Here is a 13,351-nt window from a genome sequence, read left to right as displayed (position 1 = left end):
AAAATCAAAGCATTTGCATTAACTTTAATGCAAGAAACCTATATCTATAAGAGGACAACAAAAGTATTATTGTAACTGATCTCCCATCACACATCTCATGCTGGTATGGTTTGAGATTTCTGCACAGTCACACCAAGAAGTTGGAAGTTGGCTTAGAATATTCAATTTATTCCTCCTGGATTACATCAAACTATCATCTGCAGAGATATTTATAAAGGAATAAGTAATAATATATAGATAGATAATATATATAATAATATATAGACCTTGCACCTGAAGATTAGAAGTTAATCTTCTGAATTGGAAGGCACGATGAGCGCCAGTTGAGGATTTATTTAAAAAGGAATGTGTGATTTCAGAGGAGCTGCACACCTGACCGGTGCTATCCAACATCAGCCAAATAAGAGAAAACACCTAATTACTCAAATGAGAACAACCTCTTTTCATTTCTATAAAATATAACCAGAACAGGCATTGTTGGTTTGGAACACCAATTCCAAAACACCCCTAGTGTACCAGTGCATAGAGCCATTACTGATCTTTACAATCACGTGTTTCTGTGGTGAAAATAATTTTTATTTCCAACAGGTCTAAAAAGACTTGGTCTTTTTACTGTTGCCCTAATGGAGGCAACAGTATTAATAACCCAAGTACACTTTAGAGATGAAAATCTGGGCTGGGGGGGCCTGAGGGCTGAGCCAGGGCATGATGACATCTTCAAAGGGTTTCATTAAAGAAATATGGTCAAATTGGCATGGGCATCTTAATGTTGGTCATTTTTAGTGATATTGTAAGAAAATTATTGTACAACAGGGATTTGGAGGTTACTCTTGAATGCAGAATGCTTGGCGGGAACGAATTGTGTGCAACACAGAATCCCAGAGACACTTAGGCTGGAAAAGACCTCCGACTTCAACCTTTGACAGATCACCACAGACTGCCATGTCCAGTCGTTCCTTGGACATTGCTTTTAACTGGAATTCTGTCCTCTGTGGTTTCATTGACCACCACTTTTAGCGATACTCTATCAATTTATTTTCTGACCCTTTCAACGACGCCCCCCCGCAATTTCTATTATCAGAGGCGTTAGGAGGTTGCTTTTTAATGCATATTGTCCTCACGGTGTGAGAGACCATCACTTTTAGGCGGAATTCTGAGAGCTGTGGGGTTTCAACACGGGTCTTCCCTCACGGGGTTTTGCCGCCCTAGGCGCGCTCCCTCACGCTCTGAGGGCGGCACTGCCCCCACAGACCGCGGGGCCCCGCCGGGCCCTGAGGGGGTAACTCGGCACCTCCGTGCCCACGAGGGGGCTCTCGGGGAAGGTTCCCGACAGAGGCCAGGCCAAGGCACCCGTTGCCCTTACGGAGGCGCAGCGGGCCGTAGGCTGAGGGTGATGACGCAAGCTGCGGTTCCGGCGCCGGGGCGGTGACCGAGGCGGCGGCGCGGGCGGAAGGAAGGGAAGGAGGCGGGGGGGAAGGGGGTGTCTGGCCGCCGCCGCCGCGGTTCCATTGCCGGGAGCGGGGCAGGGCCGTGAGGGGAGCGGGAGCGGGCGGCGTAAGGGGGGAGCGCGAGCGCGCGCCGCGTGAGGGGAGCGTGAGCGGCGCGAGCGGCGGCCGCCGGAAGTATCGCGAGAGTTGCCGCGGCGGCGGCGCCGGCGCTAGAGGTGACCGAGGCAGCGGCGGCCGCGGGCGCCTCCTCCTCTTTTTCCTCCTCCTCCTCCTTCTCCTCCTTTTCCTTCCTCTCCGGCCATGGAGAAGGCGGTCGGCGCGGCGGTAGCGGTGACGGCGGAGGAGGGAGGCGGTGAGGGCGGCGGCGGCGAGGCCGGCAGCGCCACAGCGGGGCCCGGTCCCCCGGAGGGGCCGAGCGGCCCCGCCGCGCCTCCGTCGCCGTGCGGGCCCGGGGCGGCCGGGCTGGTGCGGGTGTGCGACCTCCTGCTGAAGAAGAAGGCGGTGCCGGGCAAGGCGAAGCGCGGCGGGCGGGCGGCCCGGCCGGCCAGCAGCAGCGAGAGCGGCGGCGGCGGTAGCGAGAGCAGCAACAACGGCAGCGACGACGAGGAAGAGGAGGAGGAGGAGGAGGAAGACGAGGAGGAGGAGGAGGAGGAAGAGGAGGTCTCCGAGGTACGGCGCGGGGGAGGCCCCAGGGGTTTCCCTACTGATCCGCTTTCATAATTCCAGCTAGCTCCCGGCTCCCCCCGCCCTCGGCCCTGCGGCAGAGCCGGGAAGGGGCAGCACCTCGTGGCGGGGCACGGCCGATCCCGGCCTCCGGTCACCCCCGCCGCGAGGAGCGGCCCCGGGCCCCTCTCCTCGCCGGGATGCGGGGCCAGCGCCCCCCGGTTTTCCCCAGGGCTCGGGGGCTCCCTGCGAGCCGCAGCCAGCGGCCGCCTTCGTCCCTGGTGTGGCTTTATCCCGAAGGGAAAGGCCCAGGGGCCGCCGCAGGTGCTGTGTGCCATGTGCTGTATCGCGGTGGTCGCGGGAGCCGAGAGAGGGAGAGCCGAGCGGTGGGAATGCTGCTAGCTGGCAGGGCCGGCATGAGGCTCCGGGGGCAGGCCCGAGCGCTGGCTGCGGGGCTGGGAAGGTGCTGGCGCGCCCAGCGGTGGGAATAGATCCTCTTGGAGAGCTTGAAAGCAGGTGAAGGTGCAGCTGAAGCAGGTGAAGGTGCAGCTAGGCGAGGGCTGCCAGAGAGCCCAGGGTGTTGAACTGTTAAATGGTGTTTTCTCCGAACCTGAAAGCCTCCCTGATTCCATGCAATGCAGAAACAGGAAGCATTAATAGTCGGTTTTGTCTGGTGTTGGGATTTTCAGGTAGGTATGGTTGGAAAAGGCCTGTAAGGCTAGGAGCCCCTTATTTGCATATGTAGTCACATAGGGTTGCTTTGTTGAATGGTGTTAATTCTGTAACCTCCCCAGCTGAGCATTCACTTCTGCTTTGTTTTTTTTTTTTTAAGTAGTGGCCACAGAAAAGTTCTCTTGAAGTTTTTAGCTTTTCTTTGAACTTGGTCTCTAAGCGGTTTGGCTTTTGAGCGATATAGCTACAGTTCTGTTAGAAATTGGGCAGGAAGGAAGGGTCTGATAGGTTCAAGGAAGGGCTGGGCTGGTGATAGCTTTTTCCACAGTTAAGCAGCACTCTGCATATCATTCCTGCTGAAGTTGATACAAGAAGCATTTTATCCAGCTGTTTGAGATAAAATGCACGCAGTGAGCATGTCTCAAAGTTGGTACTCTGCTTTCTGTGGTGTTGGTTTTCAGCAAAGTCAATATCATTGTGTAGGTAGAAGTTTTTATGATGTAAGACTTGTAGGATAACTGCTTTGCTGCTGAACTATGTTGTCCAGCAGTCCCATGGGTGCTTGGAGGGCTCTGTTGAGCACAGGCCTTTGGGATTTGCTGGTGCTGTATGTTGAAGGGACGGAGGCCATGCAGTGACTTCAGTGTATTGGTTGACAAGCCCCGAGATCATTTGTGTGTGGTGGAAACATTCAGCAGAATTTGTGTCAAGCCAGACCTGCTGGTGAAGCCTCAGGCAGGTTTTTATTTAGTGGTCCACAGCCATTCTTCCCAAGGGCTCCTTACACTGGGAGCTTCCAGGTGGAATTGTGTGTGTGGCAGAGAAGGGCAGAGACAGCTGAAGAGTACAGGGAGTGGGTGAGGTGAGCCTTGGCCTGCTTGCTGTGCCTTCAGAGGCATCTATTTCCCATTATTTGGGACCTCCAGAGAGGAGGAAATGGCAGTGATCATTAAATATCACGAGACAGCAGAATAGTTCACTTTTTTTCTTTGACAGAGTGACATGTGCCATAGGTACTGAGATGGGTAATTTGGGAAGGCAGTTTGGCTGTCTGGAAGCTTCCCCAATGGTTTCATCTTATCCTACGTGAGGGCTTTCCCAGGCTGGGTGGTCTGGGATTAAATATTAAGCAGGGCTAATTGAGCAAGTGAATAATACTCAGAGCATGAAATTCAGGATTCACAACAAAATATATGCCACGTGCTTCATTTATAATTGTTCTTGGTCACGCAGGTTGCTTGCAAAAATCTGTTCTAGTCTTTCTCCTAGTGACTTCAGGATGAAAGGATGCAGCTTGTAGAATGTGCACAGCTGAAGTCACAGTTTTTAGGAATGTGAACATGAGGATGGCCTGATTACTGGAGCAGAGCATCCAACTTGAACATCGTTCCTAGCAGTTCCTGGGAAGGAAAAGTGTTTGTGTGTTCTCAGTGAAAGGGAGGTTTCCTTGTCTGAAAGGAACCTGATAGTTAGTTTTGGCTTTTAGAAGCTTTAAAAAAATCCCACTGTAGGAACAAAGGGCTTTTTAGTTGTTTGGGGGTTAAAATTTCATTTTATTTCACATATTCTTGAGTTGTGCCCAGTTCTTCAGTTTGATTGTGGTCTTCTGACCACGGGCGGTGTGGAAGGCACATCAAGTGAAAAACAGAAAGAAGTGCAAGTTGCTGGTTTTGCTGTGAACGGAAACTACTGTGGGAATGCTGCAGAAGCTGGTGTTCCCTCCCAACCGTTCCCTTCATTATCTCTGTAAACTTAAGATAGTTTGTCTTAGGCTATTTTTTGCCCTTCCCATGCTTAATACATTAAGACTTCTCTAATCTCCAAAGCAAAGTGCTTCTAGATTGGACTGCTAATGAGCCTGCTTCTAAAAATCAGGAGTACTGTAGCAACAAGTCCAAGGGGTTCTGAAGGGAAACCTGGTGCATCCTGAGTAGTCACAGAAACCCCAGGAGCAGAAAGACATTGTTCAGCTCAGTTGTTGCTGAGCTGACAGAATGGAATCAGGAGTTAAAATCAGCTGTTTTCATCTCCATGTCTGAACTCCATCAGATCTCAGTGTGGCAACACAGGCACTGTGGAGAGCTTTGGGAGAAGTTTAATGGGAATTTCATACTAACGGCCTTATGAGTTCATGGCAACCTCCAATGTTGGCCTTTCAAATTGCAGAAAATTACTGCAAAACCCCAAGATTTTAGGTAGTGGGGTCCAGTGTTGTCTGTAAAAGGTAAATTGCCTTTTCCCTAAAAAGAAGTTGTTAAAAAATGGGAACTTTTCTGGGTATACAGGAAGAGGAATCTTGAGGTATGACAAGAATGACAGTAGGAGTTACATAGCAGGGGAGGTCAGCTTGCGGGTTCCTTCCGAGTGTTCTTGTATGCGCAAATTTTGTTCAACACTTCCATTCATAGTGAAATCGTGTAAAAAATGAGCAGGTCCTCGTGGTAAGGTGCTGCTTAGAAACTGAGTGTCCAGAGTGCATTAGGGCTTCTCTTATTTAACACTGAAAGGTTTAGTTGTGTAATAAAAATTGTTTACAAGCTTATTTCAAGTCTGTGAACTTGGAGGATGTTTGCTGCTGGCAGTGGAATTTATAATTGCCCTTTATATCCATCTTAGGAATTTGTGAGTTACATCTTGCCCATGAACCTTGTGGTGATCCAAGGTGTAGATCCACCTTGGATTTGTGTGTATTTAAGGCAAAGTTAATCTGAAATCTTGGGCGTCCTGGTGTGGTTTCGAGAGCATCACAGGTACATGGTTGTAATATTTAAATTGGAAAACACTTGAAGAGCTTAAGTGTTCAAATGAGCTTATTTGAAGCACAGAATTTATTTTAGCAATCTGTTTCCTTTTTTTTAACCCTGACAGTCTTCATCAGAGTCCTGGAGTAAGGCCTTTGGATTCTGCAGGGCCACCATGCCTGGCTTGACCCCTGTGTGCTGTGTTCCCTTCACTGCCATTGCTCTCATGTGCTTGGGTCCTCACAAATGTGACTGAGCTTGCAGCTGATGGGCCCTGTCCTTGTGAGTGTGTGACATCCTGACCTCCACTTCAGTCTCACATTCTGCTGCAGTGTTTATCTTGTAATTATTTTTTCCCTGTCTGTTTCAGCTGTCTTTTGCCTGTACCACTTAGTTCCTTCCACTCAAAAGATGAAATAAGAGAGAAATACTGTAGGATGGTTCTCAAAAATCCCTGGAATCTCAGGGCTTATCCCAGGGCTGTTGGTAGGGGAATCCTACAACCAGGTTTCACAGTAGTGAAACCTGCTGTAGATGACCCCAGGAAGCATTGGTCAAAACTGCTTAACATCCCTTCCTTACTGTTCCTGGACTAGCTTCCAGCAAAATCAGGTTGGTTAGACCTGATGCTTTTTATTTTTTTTTTAATTGTTAAATATTACTCTATTTTTATGTGCTTTATTTAATTCAAGTAGTCAGTGAATATCTGGGTTGAAAAAGAACCCCCCAGCAGAGAGTGACCACTGCAGAAGGTGGAGTTCAATATTGGTGGCACCATGTGAATTTGTTTACTTCCTTAGATATTTCTTCAGGAAATGTCTGTATAAACACAATTCCCATGTGTAGGCTGGAGCCAAACACCTCACATTTTAAGCCAGTAATTCAGTTCTGTAAAGAGAATGGTTTCTCTGGAAGGGGTTTAGCTGAGAGAATTTCCTCATCTGTCTAGGTTGAAGGCAAATGGGATTACGTGTGTTTTGTTTTTTCCCCTCTATATGTGTTTTAAAACCAAAACTGTTGGTGTTTATTTATGATATAGCTGATTTGCAATTTGGTTTAGGAATTGAAAAATCAATGCTGCAGATCCAGGATAAGTAAGAAGCCTTTGTTTGGAGGCTAAGGGGACAAGCCCTTCTAACTTGGTGTAAAATAAAAATTGCCTAAATTTGCTGTTAGTGTCTTTGGGCCATCTGAGCAGAATCCATGGCTGCCTGGGGAGACATTGTGTGTTTTTTTCTGAAATGCTGTGCTTTTGGTTTCTTGATGGTGTGACTTTGTAGGTGACTCAAGTGAGATGACATCCTGAAGATGTCCTGTGTCTGTAGAGCTCCTGCACCTGTGTGGGACTTCCTTTGTCTTGTCCATAACTTTGGGTCTGTTGAGTAAGAAAGCTGTTGGTGAGGAAGGACCAATGCTGGTAGATGGTTTGGGTAAGCTCATTGAGCTAACCTGTGTACTTAGGGAAAAGGTCTTCCTTAATGTGAAGTTGGCAGTGAATATCAGTGTGTCTTGGTGTTAGTGTGGGAATTCTGGTGACCTCCATCCAGGCATTGTGCAGAGTCCACAGGAATTCTGGAGGGAAAAAATCCATTGTTGGCCAATGAAGGGCAGCATTTCCTCTGTGTTTGCACTGGCAGTGCTTTGTGTTAGTGGGTACTGGGATAGGTTATCTCAGCATTCCAGATGTTTTTCAGCTGGGTTATCCCCCTTAGGCTGTCCTAAGCTCATGACTGTGCAGAGAGCTGAAGCCACATGGAGGTATTACTTAACTGTTGTGTCACCTTGTTTTCACATGAGGTAATAGTCGTACACCAGGCTAAAAATCAGCCACGAAGCCAAGCATACATCCTTTAATACATCCTTGTTTGTGCTTGCAGTATTTTCTTTTGGGCTGCATGTTGTCATTAGGGTGATTCTGTTGGTGTTACCCAAAGCAGTTTTTGAGAAATTCAAATTACTGGTGTTTGATGTACAGGAGTCATTCCTCTTATGTATTTTACCTGCATCCTCAAATTCCTGGAGCATAATGGTATATTTTAGGAAATGAGCTGAAGTAAACCTTGATTTTATGTTTTTCCCTGCCCCACCCCAATATCTTATGTGGTATTAATCATCAAGAGTGGATAATGTGTCCAAATAAGCAGCTGCTCACAGCTAGAAAGATGTTGGAACATTAAGAAATATGATGAAATATTGCTATTTAGAATATCACGTTGGGGTTTTGACTTCCATTCTCCTCGAGTTTAACCTGAAACAATCAGAAAGTGTCTAGGTTCTTTATTTTTTAGGTTAAAACTGAAGAGATTTTGCACTCAGTAATCCAAACTGCTGCTGAGGGGCTGCCTCATATTTGGTCTAGGGTTTGCTTTGCCTTGTGCTGATGTACAGGGAATGGTTCTTTCAGAGTCTGTACATCTGTCCAGCTGTGCAGGAGCAGTTTTGGGGACTGAAATCCCAGCAGAATCCCAGGGGAATATCTGAACCCCCCCTCTCGGGCAGGGAATGATTCAGGGATAAGAGGAGGAAGGTCGCTCTTATCCTCCCAGCTGTACCTCCCAGTCCTTCCCACACACAAGGAAAAAACCAAACACTTGAAGGAGAGGCTGGAGCTCCCCTGTGCATCTGTGTCTGGCAGGTGACTCACATGTTTTCCTGTCCTGGAGCTTTCCCATCTCCAGACTTCAGGTATTCTTGCCTTTTGTTCAGTCTTGTCCTGAAATGCTTTGCCAGTGGAATTTTCCTCTTGATGCTGTTCTGCAGGTGTGATTTGTTCTCCTCCACAGAATGGGGAACAATGCTTTAATGAAGTTGAAATGTTCAAATCATGATGTGACTTTAGTTTTTTTCCTCAACTGCCTGGTGCTGTTCAGCCCCTGCACCAGCGTGGGTATCAATCCCACTGAAGTTGGGGGAGTTGGGCTTGGAGGAAGGCAAAAAAAAAGGCATTCAGTGCTCCTCCCAGCCACTTGGGAAATGATGTCGTTGAAAAAAAAAACCTCAGTAAGAGAAAAAACACATTTCCAGTTGATCAGTTCCTGGATCCAGTTTGTCAGGCACAGGAGCTTGTGCTGACACAGCGAAGAGCAGAAGCTCAGGCAGGGAGGAGGGTGAGAGGGTGAGCACTGCCTCTTTTGGTGGAATAATTCATTGAAATCCCTGTCATGGAAAACGTTTGCATTGTTTCTGAGGACTCCAGTTGGTAAGGATGGTACAGATCAGTGGGAATTTTTATCTTCAAGGGCAAATTAGAAATTAGTCTTCTTGATGCTTTCTCTGGATCTTCTGTTTGGAAGTGACTGGAACAGATAAATCACACCGATTCCTTTTTTTTTTTTTGTGTGTGTATGTGTAGCTTAAAAACTTAGAGCTTCTTCAGATAAAATCAGCATTGACTTTTCTCTCTGGTATTTGTTCAAGTTCTTGAAAGCAGCATATTAAGAATAGGGAGAAAGAGAGGAATTAAGCAGGATTTTATTAAAATATTGCAGCCTTTTGGTTTATCACCATCACTTTTGTGTCACTTAGTGCACTGCAGCAAAGGAGTCACTTTGGAGACTGACTAAAAAAGTCACAATTATGATCATAATCACAACACAAAAAACCAAACTGGCTTACAGAAAAAAGCACTTTGAATGTTACAGTCTGCTCCAGGGATGAACATATGCCTTCTGTCCATCTCTGTCACTAGCAGAAGTGAAAGCTGGCATAACAGCATGCTGGTATTTTTGTGGAGAATCGGCTTGATCAAAGAACTCCTCGAGGATAAATATAGTGGGCAACTTTCTGTGCTGAACTTCAGAAAAGGCCTTTTCTGGAGCTTGCATGAGGGAGGAAATGTTACAGTTCTGTGTGAAATCACTCTCTAAATGCACTCGTGTCTTCAAGGTTAGAAAATTTACTAGTGTCTTTAGGTTGGGGTGGGTTTAGAAACATGCTGGTACCTGCACCACAGCTGGGTTCTGCAGAAATCCTTGGGTTAGAGAAAGGCCCAGTGTGATGGGTTGGCTTTGGAGCTTCCCTCTGCCCTCTGGAGCTGAGCACTGCTGGCACAGCTGTGCCAGGGGCCTTGTCTGTTATCAAAGCTGATATGGATGCTGATTCCTCCTGTGCTTTGGAGCGGTTGTGGCCCAGCACTGTGTTCAGTTACATCAGAGTATGGCCAAAACCTCAGTTAGACCTAGAAAAATATAATAATAATAATAATAATAATAATAATAATAATAATAATAATAATAATAATAATAATAATAATAATAATAATAATAATAATAATAATAATAATAATAATTTACTGGTTTAATAATAAAGTGGGTGAAGAAGTGACACCCAATAAGCACTTGCTTGAGCAAATTAGATTTGAAGTTACCAGTAGAACTCAAAGAACTTTATTTTTTAAAAAAAATTATGTTAAAAAAATTGCCAAAGTGTTCTCAAGAAAGGCAGATGTCCTCAATGGTGCCTTTCATTTTAATCCAGAATTGGCTGTTAGAGAGCACGCAGCCTTTCCAAAAACCATTGGAATACCTGTTAATAGAAATAACTCAAGCAATTGGTTTTATAACAAAACTATTGTCCAGAAGATACTTAGCTTTTTAAAAAACTTTTTGTCAACTTCCCCAGCATTTATTAAACTTGGTCATAGTAAAATAATTCTGTCAGGCTCTGTGTGTATGATGTAATTTAAATGTGGTAGAGAGGAAGAAGTTCTTCTGTGGGAGGGGGGTGTTGGGTTGACAGGGGACCTCAGCTTGCCTGCTAGGGCAGTGAGGGGTTTGAGGAGCATTTAAGGTTTTTTTGGTTTGGATTCTGATATTAGCCCAAGACTTTAGGGTTAGTCTTGGGCTAAAATCAGGCTCTTACTGTGAGCACATCTTGAATTGAGGGCAGGTGTTTGCCATTAATAGTTTTATCTTCTCATAATGTGAGATAAACTGAATGTGTGATTTTATTTCTGGAGGCCCAGCAAAGAGGAGGTGAGGAACAGGAGGTCCTGAGCTCCAGAGTTCAGCTAGAAGTGTTTCTGTCTGGCAGCTAGTCCAACTGCACTGGTAATAAATGCTGGGAGTTGTGCTGTGTGGTCCCCACACAGCTGTGCTGATCTTCCAGGTAACCTCAGATGTAAAAGGTAATGAACAACCATATTAAACAAAAACAGAGATCACATTAGTATCTCATTTTTTATTCAGTTTATGTGGTTTTCCTTCTTCAGCCTAATCCAGCTTGTTCTGTTAAACTCCAGGCTTGATATTGCTGTCAGTGAATGGAGTCAGTTTTCCAGCCATTTTAGTCTGTGAATTTGAAGATGCCAGCTGAGTAACTCTGATTATTGATAGTTTTGTAAAAGAAAGAAACCTCAAGTACATTGTTATGGTTCCTGCTTTTGGAATAGGTTTCAAAATCTGGTATTAACCCAGTCCAAGTTCATGATGAGTAGCCTGGATGTAGAGCTGTTGAAACAACCATCCAGTTCATAGCCAGGAAAAGGAAGACGGGGACATCCTGATCCTGCAGGTCCCGGATTGGAATTTGATGTGAGAATACTTGATATAATATTCACTCAGTTAGAATTTATGTATGGAAGTAAATGCTAGATGAGGTCACTTAAAAAGGAGTAGGAGACTTGGTCCCAAATAGTGGCTTTTCCTGGTTTAAGATTTCCTTATCCTTGGCAGGGAACGTGTCTGCACTTGAAAACTTTTTAAGAACTTGCACTCAAATTTTCATGTTCTCATGTGGAGATACCTTGGATTAGTACCTGCCTTAGGATTTGAGAGGTGTTAGTACGAATCTTGTTGGACTGTACATGCTGCTTGGTTACACACAGCTTCTCTGTCACCAGTATTTCACATGTGGAATGAGAAAGGAATAGAAGTTCATTTGTTTGAGGAAGGATCTTCCATGTCCCAAGTTGTGTTTTCTGAACATGTCGCTCATTTCACTTGTGTTTTTCCCAAAACCAGGGTTCTTGAGTGTGTTCATAGTCCTTGGCCTGAGGACTTGGAGCATTGTATTACCCAGTGAAAACTTACTGGCTTTACTCTATGGATAACTTCAAGGAAGATCTCTAATAGGAAGACACGAGAGTGTCCACCAGTAATCTTGCATTTCTGCCAAAAAACCCTTTCAAAATGCTCGTGTGATTTTTGTCTCCCTTTTTCAGGTCTTATCAGGTGCATTTGGATTTGCGCTGGGCAGTTCCTCTATAGCAAAATCATAGGAGCTATCTTGCCATGGTTGTTTTTTCAGTGATGTTGTAGTTCAGTTCATCTTCAGGGCAGTGCTGTGGATAAGTAAAGGTACTTTCTTTGCTCCTTTTTTCATGCTTAGGTTTGCCTTAGGGAGTTGGAATCCAGAAGAACGGGGCTGATGTAAGCACTGACCAGGGTGGAAGGCTCCTGGCTGATGAGCAGGGTTTGTCTCTCTCTGTGTCAGGGTGCTGCTTGCTTGCTGGGCTGTAAAACTCTGCCCAGGTGTCAGATGCATTTAGGCAGAGATAAATAAGGACTTAATTCAGAAATGTTTTTATATTGTGCCTCTGGCTCCTGGCTCAAGATGGATGGTGTAACAATAAGAGGCTGCTGATAAAGTGGGGATGATGAGCTCACAACTCTTGACCAGTGTTGCAGTCTGCCTCCAGGCAGAGCTTGCTTTTGGCATTCCCTGTCTTCAGATTCCTGGGAAAAGTGCTATGAACTGAGTGCTTTTTGGCTGAGCTTGTATGGTCTGGTAGTGAATCTTTGTATTTCTATTAACTTCCTGGTGTGATGGTGCTAACTCTTAACTCAGTTGTGGAATTAATCACCTTTTTTATTAACCCTTGAATGAGAAATCCTCTATGAAATGGTAATGCAGCTGGAATGCTGAAATTCCTTATAGCCCAGCTGTAACCGGGAGGAGGGCTCCACCTCTTTGAGGAGGCTTCTCTGGGCATGCAGTCCTTCTATCCCCTGATCCCATCCTGACAGTTCATGCAAGTTGCCCAGTCAGCTTCCCCAGCACAGTGCTTCTGTTCAGGGAGAGCAGATTGGAGGAGGACTTTATGCAGGGAATTGTGGAAGTTACTCCATCAGACAGGTCATAACCATCCTAGTCTCTCAACTCAGGCTTGAAACCTTTTCTGTGTATGCAATCTTTTAAATGGGCATAAAAACCTCCGGATGTGCTAATTGTGGTGCTTTCAAAGGTAGCTATGTCAGATACCTTTTCCAGATTCTAGTTTCCTGGAGCTGTCGAAAACCTAGATTTCATGGATAGCATAAGAAAAATAATTCCATCCTTTGCAGCTTTGTCCCTTGACCCAAAGGAGTAGCACTAACTGAACAGCAAACTCTGAATGTGTCAGAAGGGTCTGGAATGCTGCCCTAGGCCAAGGGAAGAATAGGCTGGAGAGAAATGAAAGATGTGTCTTGGCAGGAAAATGAGGTTTTGAGTGGGAAACCATCTTGGATGGTCAAAAAAAGTTGTTACATGTTTGTTAGAGAAGAAAAATATGTGGCTTGGTTATCAAAGTTTCCTTGTCTGTGGGAGATAATGGAGCTGAATCAAGGGGGGTGTGATAATGTCAATGGGCAGCAAGGATCATCTTATGACTATAAAACTCGTGTGAAAGCTCCACTGCAGCTTTTGGCAGCAAAGTCTGAAATGCTCAGAGAGACATGGAACTATTAGGCTGAGGGAATAAAAAAAATCAGAATAAAAGTATGTCTTCAGTATTTATCAGGTTGAAGCCCATCATCCTTGCACATCCCCACCACAGTAATAAAAATGAAAGGAAGAAAGTAGGTTTCTTTTATTTGGAATTCACTAAAGCACCTGCCTGAAGGATGC

General features: G+C 45.5%; 1 protein-coding gene across 1 annotated transcript in view; it reads left to right on the top strand.

The window, feature by feature from the left end:
• Positions 1–1,608: 1,608 nt before the first annotated feature.
• Positions 1,609–13,351, top strand: part of ANKRD17 (ankyrin repeat domain 17) — a 70,426-nt gene continuing 58,683 nt past the window's right edge. The window contains exon 1 of the mRNA XM_066549402.1: positions 1,609–2,117. Coding sequence (XP_066405499.1) covers positions 1,749–2,117 — 369 coding nt within the window. The 5' untranslated portion in view covers positions 1,609–1,748. The remainder of the gene's footprint in view (positions 2,118–13,351) is intronic.

This window comes from Molothrus aeneus, chromosome 4 (genome assembly GCF_037042795.1).
Source record: "Molothrus aeneus isolate 106 chromosome 4, BPBGC_Maene_1.0, whole genome shotgun sequence".
In the NCBI taxonomy this organism is placed as follows: domain Eukaryota; kingdom Metazoa; phylum Chordata; class Aves; order Passeriformes; family Icteridae; genus Molothrus; species Molothrus aeneus.
The sequence above is the reverse complement of the archived record's forward strand: the minus strand, read 5'-3'. Positions and strand labels throughout refer to the sequence as shown.